This window comes from Dunckerocampus dactyliophorus, chromosome 20, assembly GCF_027744805.1.
Source record: "Dunckerocampus dactyliophorus isolate RoL2022-P2 chromosome 20, RoL_Ddac_1.1, whole genome shotgun sequence".
Lineage (NCBI taxonomy): Eukaryota > Metazoa > Chordata > Actinopteri > Syngnathiformes > Syngnathidae > Dunckerocampus > Dunckerocampus dactyliophorus.
This window is the reverse complement of record NC_072838.1, coordinates 12,285,463-12,309,094: the sequence shown is the minus strand read 5'-3', so window position 1 is coordinate 12,309,094 and position 23,632 is coordinate 12,285,463. Positions and strand designations below refer to the sequence as shown.

The following is a 23,632-nucleotide window of genomic DNA, read 5'->3' as shown; positions in this document are numbered from 1 at the left end:
AAAGATTGAACAAGAAATAAAAATCCTAAAAAATAAAGAGCACATGTATAGTTTTATAAAACATAATATATATATTGACCATATAATTTATCATTTATATAGTTTGTTTCTGCCGTTTTGGTTTCCAAAAGGTATTAAGAGGTAAAAACACAGGATATCCCGCCCTTTCTTCATTTCTATTGGCTGAGGGAATCCTTTGCGGACTACAATTGGTGGAACTAACTGCCAATCAGCGCGAGTGTATCTTGCTGTGCCGGTGAGACAGCTGTCACTGCGTCTGCCGAGGTCAAGGGGAAAGAAGTATGGCAGCGTTGTTTAGAGGGTGTCAAAATGCTCTGCTAAAGTGGAATAATCATGTTAGCCCTACCTGTGGTACGTATCTGTTTATATTTCTGTTTCCTCGTTTTTGTTTCCGTGTGCTCGTGGAGAGAGAATGCACGCCAGTCATTCTTCCCTAGTTATGTTAGCCCATGCTAGCTGTGTTAGCGCATTGGAGTGCTCCAATTTGGACACATTGTCCCAGTGTTGACCATTGTGGCTCTCACTATATAATAAATGCAACCTTAAATGATATAATATTTCAAGTAACAATGAAGCATCCTGAATAATATTTATACAATCTATTACTAATGCTAGCTTTAACTACAGCATCACTGTTCATATGAAACAGAATTATTTGGCAGCAGAAAATAAACAAAAAAGATTAGTAACATGCATCCATCCATAAATTAGGATGCACTATTATTTATTTTGCTCTTTAAGCCAGTGAAATAATAATTTTTGTAAGTGATTTGTTTAATTGTTTTTTCATTGATATGAACTCTTGTTGTGAAAACATGCACCATTTATTATTTTATGTCACTGGTGATAAAATTGCCTTGGTAGAGCAGATTTAAGATCATCTTAGTGTTTGTACTTAATTATAAAGTCTTTGTGTTGTCTGCTTGGTTCACTGCCAGTGTTTAGTATTGTTAACCTGCCAGGACCTTGGCTGAGCCAGCACTGTTTAATAGCCTGGGCACAGTTTCCAAAACCAGGTTGTAAGTAACCTGCACAGATTGATGACATGGTCTATAATCTTCAGTCAAATATTACACTTTCAGGGTGGGTTTTTTTGTTGTTTTTTTTTTTTTTGCTGACTTTTCTTTTTCTCATCTCATTCACCATGCAGTGTTTTATAGCACCACTTATTCAGGCAAACAGCCAAATGACACTTATCTCGTAGCTTGTCACACTGAATTGGAAGTTTACTGCAGCCAGCTACTGTACAGAAGGCTCCAATTCTTTTTTCTTTTTTCATTCAGTGTTCATGCGGTCCATGGCCTCAAAAACACCTGTTGGGTTTATTGGTGTGGGAAACATGGGCAGCCCCATGGCCAAAAACCTGCTGAAAAATGGGTACCCCATAATCGCCACTGATGTCTTTCCTGAGCCCTGCAAGGAGCTGCAAGATCTGGGAGCCCAGGTAACACACAACCCCCCAAAATGCTGTATTAGTCATTCATGGAAATATCTCATATTGGACCTGCAGTAGTAGTTTATTCATGAATGGGTTTATTTTATGTGTACAGGTAGTAGACTCTCCAGCAGAAGTAGCTGAGAAAGCAGACCGCATCATCACAATGCTGCCCTCCAGTCCCAACGTAATAGAGGTCTACACGGGCCCCAATGGCATCCTCAAGTATGTTTTAAGCCCTGCTTAACCTCCTGAGTCCCAGAGAAATAAAGGTTGCAGTTTTTTTGCATGAAATGGTTGTCTTGAGTGAAAATGTAAGAATATTTTTTTGTAGGAGAATGTATTTATTTTTATGCAACGTCTTTTGCAGTGGACAGCGGCATCTATTCTTTTCTCTCTATTCTTCTTGGTTACATACATGCATGTGTGCATCATTTGAAAAAAAAAATTAGTAGTACTAAGTTGTAATGTCCACCACCGAGGACAGGAAATGTGTTTTCAGTACTGTTATCTTAAAAATTATTGTATGTTACCAAAACCACCTCAGTTTTATGTGTCTTTTAGTGTTTTGCATTTGAAATATGGCTGTGAGATCCATAAGACAAAAATGCACTGCTGGGTCCCAGGAGGTTAAAGCGCTTTGCTCACAGTGGTGGAAAAACACAATTTCTTTAGAATGCAGAGAAAAAGCCGCTTCTTGGTACTTTTTTTTTTTTATTTAGGAAGGTAAAGAAGGGAACCCTTTTGATCGACTCCTCCACTATTGACCCTGCCGTCTCAAAGGAGATGGCTGTCGCCGCAGAGAAGATGGGAGCCGTGTTCATGGATGCGCCCGTGTCAGGAGGTAACACACGTGATGACTTGACACCGTATTTCCTCATAAATTGACCAAGGTTCTCAACTGCAGAGAGTATAACGTCCAAAAAAAATAAATAATGATACTTAAATCAACAATGAATTACAACGTCATGTGTAATTTATGTTTAAAAAAAAAAAAAAAAAGCTTCAAAAGTCTCACATAACTGAGCATCTAAACATGGGTAGTGGTGACAAAAATGGCATGCTAACCACAGAAACAGATATGGAGCTTACATGACACAGGAATGAGTCTGGCTGCTCGGTACAATATGAACAATATCATGAACATCCATCCATCCATCCATTTTCTATGCCGTTTATCCTTATTCTGAGCACAAGTTACTTTTACGAAATAAGCTTACAAATACACTACACACAATTACAGCAATACTCGCTCTGCAAACACCTCCTTGTTCCTTCTCCATTATGTGTCTGACAGGTATCATCAAGTGAGTTTTACTTCACAGTATTGCACTTTGATTTAGTCGTATTATACTGTATGTGGTTAACTTTCCTTTATAGTGGTATGACACCTTTTGAAACTAAAACTAACAAAATATCAATGGTGAACAGAGCAGCACTCTGCCGTTAACTTTGCAGATGCTGTGTCGCTCATGCAGAGTGTGTGGTGGTAAAGACACCTACTTGTGAGGTGTGCCATCTATTTATTCATTTATTCAAGTGTATGACACACTCTCCGATTAATTGAGGCACGGTGTCTATTAGAGCGGAGGTCAGGAAGTAAAGTGAATGCGAGTAAAGAACCACCAACCTCGGTGATAGTTCTGTGACCCCAATGCCAAGTTCCTGACCTGCCTAACCCTCTTTGTAAACTTAACTATGGGATCTTTTGGGTTAATGCTGCAACATTGGTTGTAATTACTGAGCAGACCAGACAGTAGGTGCCCTCTCCAGGTTTTATGACTGCATTTGACCAAGGCTTTTTGGAGGCAAGGTTGAGGTTTTTAAGTCCTCATTATGTCGGTGCTGTCTGCTGGTGACGGCTCCTTGACAGAGCACAGGATCACCAGTCACTCTTAATGGGCCAAGCCACGCCGGAGAAGTCCCACGTCCAGCGCTTTTCATGTTGATGGAGCCGTAATGGCGGCAATCCCATGTTAGGGCCTTTCATGTCAGATAAAGAGCCATAAAGAGGAAAGAACCTGCCCTCACATGGAGGGGAGATAAGACACAAGGGAGACACTTCACAGTAAAGCTGTCCGTCACCTCGTTTCACCACAGCTTTTTTTTACTCTTGCACGCTGAATTTAATTGTGCGTATGCATTTCTAGCGTGCCACATCCTGACTCACCTGTGTTCTCTCTGTGACAACAGTCGACTTTCGCAATACTAAATTAGCACACGACACACTCTGTTGCTCATGCGCTCCCCCCTACAAACACAGACTAGGCCCACGCTGGCATGTTTACCAGCTGGCGTCTGCCGCACCGAGTGACTGCAGTCAGTGAGATCAGAGCCTTAAGCCAGATACTCGCCTTTAACGCGCACACTGTTTACTCCTCTGCACTCTTCTGTGAAGGTTGTTGTTCCTCTACCGTCTCCCAAATAAGCCTCTTTTGCTAGCCTGAGATGACCAGTCATTGACCTTCTACTTTGCCTTGATTTCCCAAACATGTACCCTGTGGGGCCCAAACATGCTGAGTAGTTATTAAATAAAACAAATTAATAATTACCATAGTAATATACCGATGAATTGATAGTTTAGCCATCTTAACCACACCTCCAATGTATTAAATGGGTTCAAGTCAAAAGGACATTCACCTCCATTGCTTTCTGCATGCATTACGGGGCATAAAGCACCATAATGTCAATGTCTGGATAAGATATGAATTAAGATGGTCTTCTCCTACCAGAAGATGGCACCCTACCCAAATAGGGCACACTGCAGAGCTACTGAGTGATGGGAAAACAGTAAGCAACAATAAAAACTGGGCTCTGTGACAAATTGGCCCTATTCATGGAACATGCTGAAAGATGTCAGCAGAAGCAAAGCACTGCTGTGAATAATAAAACTAATGATTGTTTAATTTCTGTAAGTTTCTTTGCATCTTAAGGCTTTTTGTGTATTGTGACAATGGAGCTGTTGTTAATGTTTTTTGCAGCTTTTCCCTACAATCATCAAAATGTTATGGAAAAGGCATATATAAACTTGAATGTTCTCGCTTTATAATAGTTGGCCACCATGTAATGAAATGTAATTTAGTCCACAAGGGATAGGATAACACGCAAGGCCAAATGCTGTAATATGTAGTTTGAAGAAGAAGAAAGATATCTACAGTATGATACTAAGTAGTAGGGGTGCTCCGATCAGGGTTTTGTGTTGACGATTCCGATACAAGGGACGAAATTTTTCACTTTATTTATGATAAGTGGTATTGGCCAAGGGCAATGTATGGGGGACCCATAAAACAACCTTAATTTAGCCAAAGGCATATTTTACTTACCTTTTCAAGAGAACATACTGTATATCACTCGTGAATCTTGGATGAGGATGAGACACCTTCTTTAAGGAGACTTTTGATGTGAGAGTACATTGTCTGGTGGAGCTCTTCATAGCAGGACTTCCTGGTCGGCTCCAAGTGAGAGAGCAGTCGGCAGAACCCGGTGTCTTTCACGCCCTAGAGGCTGGTCATCTAGTCCAATTAATTCAGTTATTTTTTTGGTTCCTTGCCAAGCCTTCTGACTGTCATGGACATATGTGACATACTGTACCGTTTCACTGACTACAGAGTGGTTGGTAATGATGGGCCTACGTCATATTTTTTGTTTCCTGTTCTACTTTTATTTTCATGCTAGCACAGAGCAGTTCTTCAGGTCTAAATACCATGTAGAGCCACTTACATAACTCTCTGGTATCAGTAAAATGTCCTCATGAAAAGTGGACCCACAGCAAAACAAACTCTGATGTCACTGGCCCAGGGTGTTGGCACACAACTGGCAAAAATAGAAGGTCTGGCTAACAAGTGGTAGGGTCGTTAGCAATAATTACCCAGAATGCCTGTGTTTGTGCCGATATGCCCAAGGTGGTGTGCCACATTGCTAACGCATGACAGCTTTAAAAAGGCCCTAAAAAAAACTTTCATTGTGTTTTTCCCAACGCTGGGAAAGCAAGCTATCACTGCAAATGAAAGCGAGAATAGTCTAGCTGCTGTGGGACCGTAGGCAATCGAGGCTAATGCTGCTTGTTTGTGAGGTCTTTAAGTCCTCAGCTAACTACCCATTTAGCCTGCGTCTCAACGCCGCCCTGATCACATCCACACCACATCAACAGCTGCCTTTCGTTTGCAGTGTGTCATTTGGCGTCATTTTGAACGTCACTGTTGAACATGAATGAGCTTTTTCAAACCAAGGCTGGCCCCAGTTGTTTTAAATCTATCTCGACAACGTTTCCTCATTGGGTTTTGAAAAGTTTCACACTGCAGTTTTATCAGAACGATCCCAGTTCAAATGAAAAAAAGACACCAGACGCTGGAATATGCTTGCCAGGCTAGTAGTTGGTGGTGTCACAAGCGCTCTGTCATGTATAAGTAGGCTACGGGTCAAAGAACAGTAATGAATGTCTCTTTCTGAATGTTCTGAACTCCTGTTTCCAAGCCAGTGTTGCACTGATTGGAATAACGCTGCCCAAAGGAGTTGCCATCATGCATTTCTGTAGCTCAACTTTCCATAGCTGACAAACGACTGAGTAAACAGAGCCTCTGCTGGTTGCAGCCACTTGCCATATACACACACACACACACACACACACACACAAAATATAAAGGGTTCCGAATTCAGACCAAAACTAACAATAGCACTAACAATGGTGCAGCAGTGGCTCAGGAGGTAGAGCAGGTTGTCCAGAAACCGGAAGGTTGGTGTTTTGATCCTCGCTCCCTCCACCCAGTCACTGTCATTGTGTCCCTGGGCAAGACACTTCAGCCACCTTCACCTGCGTATTGGCAGCCACGATTCCGTCAGACAACCTCAGGGTAGCTGAGGCTACAGATGTAGGTTACCACAGCCATTGTGTGACTGAGGAGCGAACCAATAATGGGTTCATTCATTACTTCAAAGCGCTTCATTACGAAGCGCTTTGGGTGCCTTGAAAAGCGCTATATGAAATCTAATCCATTATTATTAATAATTTCACTGTACACTACTAGAAACAACATCACTTTACACCCTGTCTGTGTGAAATAACACCTTAAAGAGACATAAGACAAAGTCAAAAGTGATAATTTAACTACAAGAAAGCATGCTGGGAAATGTCTCATCCGCCCATTCCACAGCTGCGAATGCTTCTGGGTTACATATCTCTTAGATTGTGATGTTTTTGTGTGGATATTAAGACCTGTAGCTTGTGCCCGGATGTGAAGAGGACGAGGAGGAGGTGGTGGATCAACAATCACTTTATTGAGACGAAAAACCATGCTAAAACAAACATAGTCGTATAACAACCGTCCCTCATTGCACACACAGAGGCTCCCCCGCCTGTTTCCTTGCTCATCCAATCAGCAGTCAGGATACATTTACTGCCACAGGGACATGAAAGTTTATATTTTAAGCAATAAATTCCATCCACACAAGTGATGTTTTAAAATGTCTGTCCACCTAAAATCACGTTCATTGACTGTCGTGCGCATTTTATCCCAGCCTGAAAACACAGCCACAGATGACTGGCGCATTATATTGGTATGTTCCAAACCCAGCACTTTGCACGCGGGGAACAACATGGAAGGTATGTAGGCCGCTTACTTATCCGTATTTCAGTGCTCATATGTTTTATCTAAATCTGACCGTACTAACTACCATTTTTTGAGCTGGGATGATTGGGGCATGTCCTGTCATGTTGGCAACTTGAAACTCTGTGTGTGTGCACTGATGATGCATATACTGTATGCGTGCTACTGAACTGACTCTGAACTTGCAGTACTACACTACTGCAGTACAGCTAATATGAGTCTAACACTGACAAAGGATACAAAATACTAGATATAGATATCTATGTATTATTATTTTTTAACAATATCATCTGGCCTTCAGCGTCTGCCGAGAAAAATTCTGGCCCTTGGACAAATGTAATTGAGGATCCCTGGTCTCGATGGAAGATATTTGAGTCGAAAAATTTGCGCAATTTGGGTTTCCACTGACCTTGCAGCATGACATTGTTACAGAAGATGTTTTGTTTTAACACTTTTAATGCTAATTGTAGCCACTGATGCTTATTGTGGTCAGGCCTGTCCGATTCATTTGAAAATGAGATATGGTGCGGTGTTACTTTGAACTTGGTTTTGATACCATATAATCCTTGCGTTCAGACAGAAAAATATAGTTGGAAGAAAGCTGTGTACTGTATTGTATATCAAACCCAATGATATCACTTCTGTCAGCTCAGCTTTTCCTCGTCACAATTGGAAATGTCACCTTGTTCAAAAACCTGCCCCCCTCTGGAGATGTCTGGTCAGAGGTGATAGAAAGTAACAGGAGATCACTCAGGCCAGCTTAATCCAGTCTGAGAATGGGATTAATGAGAAGATGAGTCTCAGGGCCTGAAGACAGGTTACTGGAGGGTTAGTGATGATTCAGCCTCAATGGGCAGAGGGGGCGTTGCTGTTGCAGTCTGTCACTTTGATGGCTAACCAGTACTAGTGAGACAGCGGCCGGAAGACTAGATTAGCATAACAAGCCACCCACTGACGGGTTCTGGTGACACAGAGGGATAAGTGAGTGTGGGGGGGGCCGTGGGCGTTGCTGCAAGAAGTGTAGTAAAGAGAGCCGGGCTAGCATCGATGGAGGGGGATGCTGCTGGGGGGCACTCTAACCCATGCTCCAGATGGATGTAGGCCCACAGCAGCTGGGGACTGGCTCTTACTTCCCCTATGTCACCTTTTGTGTATGTTTGTGCGTGCCCTGTGTGTGTTTGCGCGCACACAGACAAAGAGTCAGCTGGTGTATGAGTTACACAAAACCACTCTGTCCATCAAATGTAACTCAAATGTCACTAATTTAAAAAGAAATTAGCATTCTGTCCATTTGAACGGCAGTTTCTCTACATGGCGATGATGCGAGAGCGCGTGTTTGTGCCTGCATCCTAATTGTGGACCATTACTAGCTTGCACTTTTTTCTAAATGAGCCTCATCGGGCGAGAGAACCAATTGATTGTGGATTTCTTCTTCCTACTCCATTCTCTTGTCACCTAACATTGACCAGCCTCCCCTCTGCGGAATGGAGCAGTTACCGATGGTGATGATGGTCATGATGGTGATGATGATTAAAGCTGGTGTAGTGGTCAATAAACAGACATTACAAACTCACCCCCTCGAGTATGTTGTAGCCCTAAAATATAAGTTTTACTTTTTAATGTCGCCTTCTTGAGATTCTCTTGCAGCATTTGTGTGCAGGATTTGGTTCTCATGGCTGTGCGCTTGTTAAATGGAGCTGATAAAGTGTCTGTTTTTAACACAACTGTGCAGCATTAGCATAGTTGGCAGATAAACTGTTGAAAGTGCTGTTTTTTTATGTGACTGTGCGATTTTGGCCAGCGCGCCCCCTCATACCTTTTCACCGAATTACTCGATATCCGTTATGGTTTTTACGGGGCCTTCTTGGGTTTTTAAATTGTTTGAGAAAAAGAGCTGCCCTTGGGTGTAATTATAATGGTGGACCACATGAGGGTATGTTGTTGGCCTCCAAACATCCTAAACCCCTGCTGGCTCTCACTGCAGGCATTGACTCCCATTGATAGACGGCTGCAGAAGAGCCAAACTTAGCTGGAACAACGAGGTAGCAAACAGGGCAGCGTTTGTTTACACCAACTACATTTGGAAACAATGGTGTGGCATGAGGTGTGTCTTTGCAGCTCTCCAATTGCTCATGCAGAAAGAGTACTTACATACTCATATGGAGAAATTATTGTGCTCATTGCTGTACTTAAACTATACAGTGCTGTTTACCACAGGGTTGCAATCTATCTGTGGCTTTGGTTAGTGGGGTGGGGCAATTAAAAAAAACATTCATAATGTTTACTGCATGGGTCCATGTCAGTCAGTGTACGCTGATTTTAAAAGTACACATCATTGTACATCTAATATCCCACCATATTGATCAAGTCAATAAAATAAAGTCAGTTGTGGTAGCTTTTTCAGGCTTCTGATTGTGCATTTTTATTACACTTGAGTGGGGGAAATGTGCGTTTTCGCTTGCAATGGACATAGCCTTACATGGAGGGGGGCCCCCACTCCAGGACCCGAAGACTGATACTTTCTTTCATGTTAGTCTCCAAAAGTGTCCAAGTAGACCAGAAAAAATTGCTACTCACTTTTTTGAGTCACTAAATCACTACGCCGGAAACACTGACTCTCCACCTGCTATGTTGTCTTATTCTCTGGCAGACCAGGTGCCATCTACTGTATAGATTTGTAATGACAAGCGACACAGACGGTTCAATTGTAATGTGTTTACGAGCGAGGGCAAACAGGTAGCTCTAAATTAAAAAGAAAAAATTAAAAAGGTAGTGCCAAATGTGTATGTGGCGGTCCAAATTTATTTGTGGCGGGCCACCACAAATAAACCTCTAAATTTGCCTCTAAAGTCGAATAGTTCGGAATATGACCCAAATTTTGTCCAGCGGCTCTCCACAAGTTTTGCTTTTTTGGTTGTTTTTTTTGTGTTTCTTAAGTGATACCGTCATGGCAAACAGGAACAAGGGAGATGACGACCATAAAACCGGAAATGGAACTTATCACGTAGCAGGTAGCATAGCAACAAATATGACTGGTGTGTAGCTGTTCTGGCTGCTCCGTACAATGTGGCAGAAGCAACACTGACAACAGAAGAGGAAGAACAGAACGTACACAGGAAAGTCAGCTGCTTAGTTTTTATGTGAAGAGCCTCATCTCTCAAGCACCTCACTGATGGTTTGTAGGTTTTAATATACTGTGGTTAACTTCTCTTTACTCTTATGTAGTGTTCTGAAGCACCCACTGATTTGCACCTGTCCACACACACACACAGATGTTGTATGGGCAAGAACACTGATGTTCCTCACCGCTTCAAAAGGAGCTTTTAGTGTTAGGAAGCTTACAAAGCCACCATGGATTGCTCTTTTGTGTAATGAAAGTAGTGCTAATGAATACAGCGTTCACTACAAACAAGCCAAAACCAAAACTTGTTGCTCTGATGTTGCTTTGCTTCTGATGTTCATGTCTCCTGCTGCTCAGCATCTGTCCTAATGATGTTTGATCAACTGCTTGTTAGCTCTTGCTGCAAGAAGGAGAGGTGTATACTGCATGTGCGTGTGCGTGTGTTGTGGTTGCATGCAGGCGAACTTACATGGGCCACACACAGCCCCATGTGTGTACAGTTGCCATCTCCAATAGGAGCTACTCTTCAGCCTGGAATGCTGCAGTATTAAACTCCACTGTCTCCACTTTGCTGCAGAGGTCAGTTTTTGTGCTACCAAACCAACTGTGCAGTGGACAAGCAGCATAAGAGTGACTCATTAACAGTCAACCTCAAGTCTGACCATACCTAAATGGGGTGCTTTTGTGGGCCCCTCCAGTCAATGTTCGCCTGTCACCTGTCAGCACTCTCATTTAAGTTACCATGCCTACTTTAATACATAGTACAATTATGTAGAAATCCAATCTAAGTGGACCAACTCATCAAGTCCTGGTCCACCGTGTTGTTCTTATTAATAAAACATGCCAGCTTAAGATGATGTCGGCATACAGTACATGTCGACCACTTTTGTCAACATAAAATTTGAGATGCAAAAGAAAAAAAATATTTTATTTAGGTGTAAGTGCACAAGTAATGGCTATTTGCAGTTGACAACCACTTATGTCGACATGAGTCAGCCAATGAGAGGAATGCCGACTTAAATGGGTTCCGCTGTACTCAGTGTAGCATTATAATTAAAAACATCCTCTCCTACAGTTATCTTCTTATCCCCCTTCCCTCCAGACGCACACACACATCTTGTCTCCCCCTAGGGGGCGTTGTGTCGTTGTGCAGTGCTAACGATCCACGACTGTCACTCCCGCTGGGATGGATGAGCCAGCGCACCCAGCACTCAGGAAGCCTCATTAGGATTCCTCTTTAATCCGTCTCTGACAGAACTGGCCCAGGAACGGGACGTCCCTCTGCACACACATGCACACCGATGCATATGTGCATAATATACACTGTGAAAGTGTAACATCCTGCATAGATGTTGCGTAGAGACAATTACACCACACACACACACACACACACACGTGAAGATGGATGAATCTTTGTGTATGCACATTGAACTGAGTCACTGGTGCTTCAAACACACACACATTATGGTAATGATGTGTTTTTCTTCCAACCACATGGATCTTCCATCATCCCGGTGTCACTACTGCTTATAGAAATCCTCTACATATCATAAGAGCTTATTATGGGTGATTAGTTAATTTGAGGGAGGGAGAGTTGGGAGGTAAGACGAGTAAGATCGTTATCCTCATCTGCTGTCTCCCTCTTTTCCTTCCTCCTCCTCTTTAGTGAGCTATATTGATCACTACATCGACTGTGTCTTCAATAATCGGCTCTTTAGTTGTCCACAAACTGTGATCTCTCCGCTAATTAGGCAGCAGTTGTCGCACTGCTCTTTTTAAGTGTTGTCTTTTAAGTTGGTGCCTGCTTGAAAAATAGCTGAAAAGCAAGAGGCTTCACTTTATTATGACCTATTTACAACTTCTTTCGCACTGTACTCATCTGGTGTTAGATAAACAGTACATTATAAAGTAACATGAATGGAAGTAAATGCATCTTGCTCAAGATCTGCAGACCATATGTATACATGATTTGCGTGCATGGGGGCCTTATGTTGACTGTGCTCTCCCGAAGGCAGCTGCCACGCCATGGGTTTCAGCCTTCATTATGTGGCCCTAATGACCTGATGACAGCTCATCACTGACACACACACACACACACGGTGACAGAAACAGTGCCAATTAAGCAAGAGACCGAAATAAAAGGGATGCGTATTTATTAGGTTTGTGACACATGGAGATCTCCGCTGCACTCTTCTAGTCTCCATTCTGCACTGACAATGTGATTTCAGCTGTTTTGTCCATGCTAATTCCTGTTTAATTATTAACACTGACATTATTAGGTGTTCAGTGTTTAGAGGCCTTTCATTACAGTTTGACGACACCCTAAAGAGAGTTTGCTCAGTCTTCCCTCCTCCTTTTCGGAAAGCTAAAAGTGCAAATGTGCACCTTCCAGCAAGCTGCTCAATATTTTGGCTTCTGTTCTTCTGTTTGTGTGTTTACCAGTAATCCATTGTGGAAATGTCTGGGGTAATTCACACGTTCTTTAATTCAAGGGACAGAGCGAGGCTGATGGGGTCCATCCGACTGTGAAAAGGAGTAATTTTTGTATTAAAGACCCTGTATAGGAGGCACGGCAAGGAGAGAGAGAGAGGGAGGTGTGCTGCAGTTGCCTCCCACAACATGGCACGCTCCTTAAACCATCAGGCACGGGGAGGGACGCCTAATTGAACATGATAAAGTATAAAGTTAATTACCCCTCACGCATGTCACTGATACCCCTGAGAGGAGGGGGCAGCCTGAGGCACAGCTGGTGTGTAGTATGTGTTTGTGTGTTAGCTGTGTGTGCTTGGGACAGAAAGAGAAAGGGTGACAGGACAAAAGGCAAGGGCTCCCATGAGGGTTGTGCAGTGGATGATTGCAACAATCGGCTTTTAAAGATGCGTCTGTCCCTCTGGTGCGGCGCTACTTAACACGCCTGTCCCGCCATGAGTCTCTCACACACACACACACACACACACTAAGTGTAAAGCTGACCTTTAGAGACACAGTCAAGTGACTGATATATTAAGCTTTTTCAAGGATGTGTTTTCCATGCAAATACATTTAACAACAAAACACTAACTTCCGTTTTGCAAATCAAACCTTTAATTCAAACATGACTTAACTTTAAACTCGTGTGCATGCTCCTTACTGCGCTCAAGCAGTATACACTTCCAGTGTACAGTTCCAAGTTGCAATAACGCTGTGTTGTATCATGAAGTTATGGTACGTACAAAGCATGGATGAGTGCAGCACAGGGTGAGTGCAGGAGGATCACTGCACCAATGCATCGTACCATCCAACTGACCAAATTGGCTAGTCCTTTACAAAGGTGAAGTATGTGTTCACCTCAGCTAGCCTCCACTGTTATGTGTTTTTTAGGTGTCGGGGCTGCCAGCATGGCCAAGCTGACCTTCATGGTGGGTGGAGTGGAGGAGGAGTACAACGCTGCCCAAGAGCTGCTCACCTGCATGGGGGCCAATGTTGTCTACTGTGGACAAGTTGGTACCGGACAGGTAAATCACACAAGTACATTTTAGATTTCAGTCATACACAACATTTGCAATAACTTATACAGCACACTATTAAAACCATTTGTTCCTACAGTATGTATTTCCTGTTGGGTCATGCATGCAGCAATGCCACGAAAAAGCGATCGCATCATGTAACTATTTACCGTATCTAACTAAATTAAGTACACCCCTCACATTTCTGCAAATATTTGATTATATCTTCTCAAGGGACAACACGAAAGAAACAACACTTTAATGTCATTTAATACAATATTTAATGTAAAGTAGTCATGTACAGCTTGGATAACTGTAAATTTGTTGTCCTTGACTCTACTCACAACCATTAATGTCGAAACTGCTGGCAAAAAAAAGCAAATATACCCGTATGTACACTGTAGTAATTGGGCCCAATTTGCCAGTTTTCCTTCCCAGTGTCATGTGACTCAGTCTTACAAGTGTTTACTGTAAGTGTTTAGGAGCAGGTGTGTTAAATTTGGTGTTATCGCTCTCACACCCTCTCATACGGGTCACTGGTAGTTCAACATGGCACCTTGTGGCAAAGAACTCTGAGGATGTGAATAAAAGAATTGTTGCGCTACTTGTAAACGTTTATTGACAAGTGACTTTGCACGTCACATGCTGGAGAAAAGGAGCGCTTGATTTGACCATCCTAACCCACCTACAGCACAGTACGGGGAACCTTGCCTCACTGGAGTGTTTTTTTTTTTTATCATAGGTTATCTTAGCTGTTTTTAATGTTATCGGATTTAGCGATATGTCGTTATAATTCCTCATATTGGCTCGATAATTATCGATCTGATATTTATCGCGCACTCCTAGTATCCACACTAAATATTCACACCTGGGGAACAATTTTGACATTTTCATGAGGGGTGTACTTGTTGCCAGCGGTTTAGACATTAATGGTTGTGTGTCGAGTTATTTTGAGGGGACAGCAAATTTACACTTACCCAAGCTGTACATTGAATACTTTACATTGTATCAAAGTGTTGTTTCCTAACATATTTGCAGAAATGTGGGGTGTGTACTCACTTTTGCGAGATACTGTCTGAAACACAAAACAGCTGCAATGCCACTCAGCGTGTAAATGCACTTACTTCTTTTGTGAATGTGGATTATTGTCCAATTAAATATGCATATATGTGACATTTATTCTCTTTTTATCCACTCAAGGCAGCAAAGATCTGCAACAACATGCTTCTGGCTATTGGGATGATTGGAACCGCAGAGACTATGAACCTCGGCATCAGGTAATGGACTGCAGCATATATTAAACAGGAGTAATGATGACTTATTATCGTTAGGAGTGCATCCCAACTTTGTCAATTGCTGCACATTGAGTAGCATATTTACACATTCAGTTTTTTTTGTTAAATCAACTAAATATGGTCTCACAGACATCATAGTTAAGTTACCCGGCTGCACTACAGTGCAATGGAAATGAGTTTAGTAAATGGAAGTGCAAAGGAGGTCAACGTGGCCCCAAGTATCTGCTAAAAAAAGATGGATGAGGGGGAGGAGTCACTGGCTCTGATTTACATCTGCTGATTGAGCGTTCACCAAGACCATGTCACTGGACACCACCCACTTAAGACCTCATTTTAGGGTGCTGATGATGGGATAGTAAGTCAGATGAGATTCCAAATTTATCAAATCCTGTCGCTGAAGAATCTTCATTATTTAGATGTAGGAAATGAAGTGTTCTAAGTGAGTTATCGCTCAGACGGATGAAAGGACATGGGCCTTCGTATGTGTAAATTATCAACCTTCCAAATATCTCCCTTGTTAAGTGCTTCCTCCGGTCACCACGTTAATATGAGGTTTTTTTATGGCTTTAGAGACTTAAATGCCATGGTGCACCTGGTTTTCGTGCGCGTGCATGGGCCGAGTTCAGCTGTGCTAGCGGCTGATTTATCCATGCTGAGACAGAAGAGGAAAATTGGCGTGAGCAGTTGCACATAAATCCCTTTGCTGGGCCACTGAAATATGAAGGCATTAAGGGAGCAACATGGATTTACACATCGCCACACTGCACAAACAAATGCGCACACGCTGAAACAAAAACGCGCATCTTTGTAAGAAGTTCAGAAAGCACATGAATAGGAATGATTGTCTTCAGGTTTGATGTATGTTAATTTTGGTGTGAATACATGCACTTCTTATAGAGACAATATCTGGAGCATTATTAAAGGCTAGATGAGTCACAAGGTCTCACAAGATTTAAACATGACTAGATTTCTCGTTTAAAAAAAAAACATCTCACGGGCAGTAGGCCTAGGACAATCATAAATAAATAAATTAATTAATCACATAAGTGAAAATGAACTTAAATTTGCTGGCCTCAATGCATTGCCATGTGCATGCGTTTCTGTTTTCCTCATTTCTCGGCTCCAAACAGGCAGGAAAGAGAGTTCATGCTGTGCATTGGTTTCAGCATCTTTTTGTATTGTATGTACTTTATTTATCCCACAGCGGGGAAATTTACTTGTTACAGCAGCAAGCAATCAATCAATCTTGCCGCATTTGTTCCATTGAACAACGGCATGAACAGAGTGAGCCCTTTTGTCAGTCATACAGTCTTTGTCTTGGTGTGTGGAGGCGGGGCTGGTACCATTCACAGAGTGCAGAAGAGTGTAACATAGTAGAAATTAATTGGTACACTGCAATACTGTTTATTGTCATATATTTTTTCATCGTATTTTTTGTACAAGTAATGTTAAAATCTTGTCTCGTCTCGTAGACCAAATCTTGTTTATCGTGTCTTGTGACACCCCTACTTAAGACAGAGCCTACACACATAACTCTTATAAAGCGAGGACCCGAAGTCCCAACCGACACACACACACACACTCTGAAATGACAACATGTTATCGTGCAAGACTTGGCTAATAAAGCCCGGCCTTACCTGTCCACAACCACACACTTACACACACACTTTTCATGGAGCTAATTTGTTGATCTCAGATGGAGGCTCAGGCCGTCTCCACCAGAGCATGACGTTCTCCGCGTGCAAAGGATGGGCCACGCATGACAATTATGAGCACACATACACACATACACACACAGAAGCTCCTTTCCATCGCTGTCCCCATTTGTGTTACCACCTTTATGTTATTCTGTCTTTTTAATCCCTTTTTTGCCTCATTTGTGCCTGGTGTAATTTCTACATGCAGTCAGCGAAAGGGGAGGGGTTACAAAGACTGCAAGGAAATAGTAGAAAGAGTGGCACAACAGTGATTTGATTTTATGATGTAAATGGACATGAAAGAGGAGGATTTATAGCTTAGCACTGTTACCTTGCACACACACAGTACAGGTCATTTTAAAAAGGTCATGACACACACAGCCATTTTCCTTTAAATGGAATTAAGTCTTCCTCTCATTGCTGCCCGAATGAATTGATTAGCGCTTATAAATGTGCATGTTACCTCTATAAATGATACTAGTAAAGCTTGTGTGTGTGCTCATTATCTCTTTAGTGTGATAATAAACAGGAGTCGGGCTCTCTTGTGGCATCACATGAGGATGAGGAGCTAATTGCAGTGAAACAGACATTATCAGCGCTGCAAATGAACCCCACCTGCTAGCTCATAAACACCCCCAGCCCCTTCCCGTCTTGCTTCCATCCCGGCACATTTCTTTAATCCACAGCGGCATGGCACAGCAACACGTTTGCGTCGTCGTCGCCGCCTGTGTGACTATGTGTGTCCGTGTCAGTCTTGTTAAAGCGTGACATGTCGCCTTCTCCACGCAAATTACCTCGGGCGAGGAAACCCCACCACCTCGCCAGCTAATAACCGTGGTTGCTTGAGTGGTAATGCGTGTGTCTATGTGTTTGAGATGGGAGCAGGAGGGGAAATTCATTGATTTATCGTTAACAGAGGACAACAGCTCGCCGTCAGCGTCTCTGCTCGCCATAACAAATGATCTGCGCGCTCGGACGCGCTTTATTGTAGCCCAGCCCGTAACCTTTTCAGCTGCTGACCCAGAACACAGGGAGGGGCCGCCATGTATGTGTGCGCATATGGGGGAGATGACGGACTGGGTGGGGGCGATGTCAAACATATGTCCCCTTGAGTCCTCAGAGATGAGGAAGGCAGAGGAGGAAAGAGGCAGCGGCGAGGGCTGCAACTGAAGAAGCCATCACGAGCGAGACGTCACCGATGCCACATTTCCAAAACAGACTGTTTATAAAAACTAGCGGACACAAAAGAGACACGGAGGGAGAGACATGTAAATGCAACTCCCGCCCTTAATTAGTTGGTAGACGGCTAATAAAAAGCTGTGGTAGTAATGGCAGAATGAGAGCCAGGTGGAGGGAGGGATGGAGGGAGGCTGTGAGGACCTATGATGGTTTAACAGTCATATTGAGAGCAGAGTGGAGTTACAGGCCTGTAAGTAACACTGGGCTTGATGTGGCTCGCCTTGCACTGGCCTTTTAAAGCATACATTCACTACACAAGCAGTTTAGACCAGCGACAGACGCTGTAGTTACACCCTCTCTGCTGTCATGCTTGGCACCGCGACTCGCTCCGTGACACCGCCTGTGTCTCCTTCCTCTTTGCTGAAATGTGTCCGCTTGCATGCATAAAAGTAGGCTGCTGTGGCCAGAAGGTAAAAAAAAAAAAAAAAAAAAAAACAGTGACAGTGAGGTTTATGGCTCCCCTGTGCTGCTTAAACCACTTCACCTCCTTCTCCTCCACTTTTTTTTCATGAAAAAGGGATGATGAAGGATAGACGTGCTGCTAAACATCAATACTGCATTAGCCAGCATTACAAAGCCTTCAGCCATTAACGCTGAGGAATGGTCGCAGCCAGGCACAAGGTTCAATGGGGGTCATCTGCCGCCCTTCATCTTTCTCCATGTTTTACTTGCACCACTTCCCATCCACCTTGCATCATCCCTTATTCCTTCTATTTCACCATCTATTTTTATTACAATATACCTTTTTCAAGACACCATACTATTGAAATGAAACTTGGATGTACGTTAGAGCAGTTCTTCTCAACTGGTGGGTCGGGACCCAAAAGTGGGCCACGGATCCATTCTGGGTAGGTCGCAGGCAGCGTGTCAAAAATGACATTAAAATATGCAATATACCCCACCTCATCCATGTCTTCCTTGCTCTTAGACTGGGTTTGGATCCCAAGCTACTGGCAAAGATCCTCAACATGTCCTCAGGCCGCTGCTGGTCCAGTGACACGTACAATCCCGTCCCTGGCGTCATGGAGGGAGTCCCCTCGGCCAACAACTACCAGGGAGGCTTTGGAACAACGCTTATGGCCAAGGTAAAGGTCTAAAACATGTCACTTTTTCACCGTCATTTGAAAAGAACAGAAGAACTTCAGAATTTCAAAGGCGTACAGTTTGCAAACCAAACTTTTTGAGAAAAATACCTGCATATTCTGTTTTGCTTTTTCTTTGGCTTTTTGTGATTTTTTGTGAGGGGAAAAAAGGGCCGAAATTGGAGCATTTTCATGTAATTTGGGAAAGTGACACACAACTTTGTCCTGGCTGCTTAGTCCAATATGGCTGAAATGAAGAAGAACACAATGTAGAGTTTGCTGTCTTCATTTAAAGAATATTGTGTCACCGGAACATGCACGAATACTTTCAATGTTCATTTTGCTTCTTATTACACTTGTATGACAGTTAAGAACGTTTACAATCACCATCTACGACCTAAAATGCTTATTAAAGAGATTTAGTTTTAGGCATTTTAATTTTACTCTATATGGTTAACTTCTTTTTAGCCCCATATTACAATTATCAGCATTAAAAAATTGTACAGTTAATAAAAGCTTATTGATGGCGACAGTTTGACCCTGGAACAGATCTTTTTCATTTCTATTCTTTCTTATGGGAAAAAAAAACCCCCTAATTCAGACCAGCATCCAGGAATAGATTGAGTATGACCTTTTTAGGTTCCTCTGTATCCACTTAATTTCTAATTAAATTTGCATCGCATGTTTAATTCCTCCTCATTCTGCTTCATATGTGATTTACTGTGTTTTATGTCATTTTACTGCTATTTTACTGACTATAGCAGGCTGCCTCTACTGTCTGTAGTATTAGTACACTGTCAATGTGTGGCCACATGCATGAGCCTGACTACTTCAATCACACTCCCCAGCTGACACATTTAGGGCTTTTTTTGCCCGCTTGGTATATTTGATTGTCCTTATGGTCTTTGTAGAGCGTGGTCCAAATATCCATACTGTGTGGAGTAAAACCCAGCATATTGCTGACAATGTGGCTCACCATTCCACCATTCTTTCTCTCCAACGTGGCGTTGTTATCCAGGATCTCGGTTTGGCCCAAAACACGGCCACCAACACCAAGACGCCCGTCCCTCTTGGTTCCCTCGCCCACCAGATCTTCAGAGTCATGTGCTCCCGCGGCTACGCTAACAAGGACTTCTCATCCGTCTTCCAGTTCCTGCGCGAGGAGGAAGGACAGTGAGCAGAGGAGGACCCGGTTGTCCATGTAACACACACGCACCACGAACACACACGCCAGGGCCCCTCGTCCCTCAATGCTCAGGAGAGACTGCACTCTTGCCCTTAGGCAGAGCGACAGTCCAATTAGATACAACATACGCTCATTGCATTAGTGCAGTTCTTCACTTCATGGCAGTCAATGGAAATGCGAAAGCTGGCCTCAGATCAGTTTCTTAAGACAGTTCCATTCTGTGGTAACCTTCAGGCATGTTACCATACTTTTCATCATAATTCATGTTTCATATTATTATTTTTGTGGTTTTCCTGTTTCCAAATGACATGACAAGGGACATTGGTGAAGCATTTTCACTCCTTTAACCTGCCTCAAAGTTTACTTGTTTCCTTCTACAACTTAAGTCTTCCAGACATTTTTTGTTTTCATATACTTTTTATTTTTCAATCCATTTCCCTTCACTTACATTACACGGTGAATGGACCTGTCCTCTTTGTGAAATACTGTGAGATTTAGCTGGTTAGCTTAGCACTGTGTGCACGCTGTGCAATGTTCAGGGGAATTTGACGTTAAACAATCTACTTGAATTTACTGTACCTTTTTTGCCACTGAAGTATTATTCTGTGACCGACACTGTTTCAGTTGTTCACTGCGAAATACTGTCAAACTATGCCTACTTCCTCTCTGGTGTTAGTTTTCCCTTTAATTCAAAGTGTAAGGAATAGCTATTTAGTCCTACAAGTACCTCCTTTAAAGCAAATGTACATAATATATATTTTATTTTCTCGTTGAAAGACGCTGAAGACGGTGACCTTTTCTTGTCAAAATAATTGTCTACAGTTTGTATTTTCCCTGTGATACAGATCCTCGACACTTGGACCTAAAATGTACATTAAAACATGTTCTGTGTATATTTTGTTTGGTTTTATTACTGATACACTCAAGTTTAAATGCAACTTCTGTGGGAAATGTATTCGTATATATATATATATATATGTATATATATATATATATATATGTTTTAATTCTACAGGTATATGCTGGCTTTTGAGCCCGTAATCTGACAACACCAACGCCCTGTATGCTGAACAAACTCGAATAGAGCCAATCTTACAAGTATTTAGTGGGCAAATGCACAAAAATGCATGTATTTTAATGGATTACTTGATAAAGCTGTCATTTTTGCATTAATTTAATGTAAATTCATCCTGTCATTAAATATTTAATAACTACAATTTCTTATATATGGGCTCTGGGATTGGTTGGCCTTTCGCCCGAAGTCAGCTGGGATAGGCTCCAGCATACCCCCACGAACCTAATGAGGATAAGCGGCATAGAAACCAGATGGATAGATTATTATATATGGCAAAAAATGTAGATATAATCAAATAAATTGATAAATAAATGCAGTGTTTAGGCAGAAATTCAAATTTTTCGTGAGAAAAGTACTGGAATAAGTTTAAACTAAATTCACTTAAACACAGTATTGAAGTTAGCATGAAATATAATCCAAGGATACATTGGATTCATAGTCATCCATCTATTTTTTTAGGAAGTAATTACATTTTTTGTCCGCAATTTATCCTTAAGTGAGTTAAAATTCATTTGAACTTACTTTATTATTATTATTATTATTGGAGCCATTGGATAAGCAATTGTAGAATGCCCGGTGGCATACATTACGGTGGTCTACAAGCATGCATTTCTAGTTTAATTGAGGGATTCTTGCCTAACTGTGCATGCACTGAATGTACAGTAGTATCAAATTCATTGAGCCATAGCTTAGTCATGTACAGTAGAGTCCTGTTTTTTTGCAGGAGTTCGGTTATGGATCCACCCATTTGCGAGCAATTGACACGCCCATAAAACATCCATTGTTGGCACACGGCGCTCTTCCTGCCCACCTCCAAAACCTCCCACCATTGTTCACTCGCAACACAATCCAGGTTGAAGCCCTCAATATACTTAATAAACGCATTTTAAAGCACAATAGGTACTCGCCACTAATGAATGACAATCCAAGATGATCCATGAACATGGATTTATTAAACTTTTGCAGCATAGGAGAAAGTCATAAGCTTCATTTCACAACTGTGGTGCGTTCAAGGATCGCCGAACAAAGTGCTACATCTCAACGCTGAATTATCAGTGAAGCACAAAGACATGAACATGTAAAAAATGTGGGTTCGTACATTTTGCAGGTATTATCACATATTTATAAATAATTACTCCCTTAGGGTGAATGAAAAACTTAATTTTTTTAATCCAAAATCCGTGAATGTGAATCACTGTACTGCTTAATTAACTCCAGTCAGACCGAAACGGCAGCATTAGCTCAGTATGATCTCCCCCTAGTTGTATCCAAAACAGTTGTGGTTTTGTTTTATTGAACTTTCGTTTTTTGGTGGTTTTTGCTTCTCTGCGACACTTTATTGTCACAAAAGTAGACAGTGGCTTGTTGATGGTTGTGTCGTGGGCTTGTGACTCACGGTATTCACTTGCCTAGCTCATTCAGGAGGCGAAACAACTCTGGAATTAGCCTTCTTGAGTCCTTTAACTGGCCAAATAAAGCAATATCTTCTCCCAGAGATACGCCTTGTGTCTAGCCTGCTGAATTAGGCCGCTGATTCATATTGTTGCTGTTTAAATTTGCCTGTGTTTTATAGCAGAGCTGCTGAGCCGGCGGTTTCCTCATTAAAGGACACATGAAAGCGGACTGTAAAGGAGTCGTGGCGAGACTGACTTGAGCGTTGACGTCTGAGGGCACGGTGGCGTCCCCCCCGCCACCGTGCCTTGGGCCAGTAGGTCTGAGCCAGGAGGGAGGGACTGTATTGTGTCCATAATGGGAGGACTAAGGGTTGAAGAATTGTGAAAAACAACAAATTTGCCTCCAAACAGAAAACCAGAAGACTTTTTTTTAAGAGTGTTTGTATCTTTGACTTGAAAGTGAATTACCTACCTTGGTGATAAACACCTGAGGTGACTTTCTTCATTAGTTCCACATTAGTACTACTGTTGGATCCTCTTTGCTGGTTAACATCAGCACATTAGAGCGACGTGGGTCACGGTGCATGGCTGAGGGAGGAGGTGGTGGCTCCTTATAGCATCCATAGTGATTCATTCCAAATGCACCCCAAGTGACATGCAGCTAAATTAGCTGCTGGAAACTCGCAGCTATAATAGCTTGCCCAGCAGCGCATAACAAGCCCTCACTGTAAAGTATTGTGGACTTGATATCTTTGCCACAAAGCCGCCAATACTAATTTCGCCCTCAGCCCTGATGCGTGGCAGCAGCATCATGCACATCCAAACAAGTCTTGTTTTGTAGACAACCTTCCTGAGTCATTGACTCCGCTTAGGTTCATTAGTGAAGATAATTTCACTGGAGGCGGCAAGCCAGCGCATAACACGTCACAATGACAGCTAATTATAGCATAAAGTCTGTATTAGTGTATATTTGAAGCGGGTCTACTTGTGAAACATGGA

General features: G+C 42.4%; 1 protein-coding gene across 1 annotated transcript; it reads left to right on the top strand.

Moving 5' to 3' along the window:
* The first annotated feature begins 243 nt into the window (after positions 1–243).
* hibadha (3-hydroxyisobutyrate dehydrogenase a) lies at positions 244–21,057 on the top strand. The gene is made up of 8 exons (XM_054764408.1): positions 244–372; positions 1,305–1,465; positions 1,572–1,681; positions 2,179–2,300; positions 13,541–13,674; positions 14,866–14,942; positions 18,825–18,981; positions 19,997–21,057. Exons 1-8 carry the CDS (start codon positions 303–305, stop codon positions 20,153–20,155), a joined length of 990 nt encoding a protein of 329 aa, XP_054620383.1. The 5' UTR covers positions 244–302; the 3' UTR covers positions 20,156–21,057.
* The last annotated feature ends 2,575 nt before the right edge of the window (positions 21,058–23,632 follow it).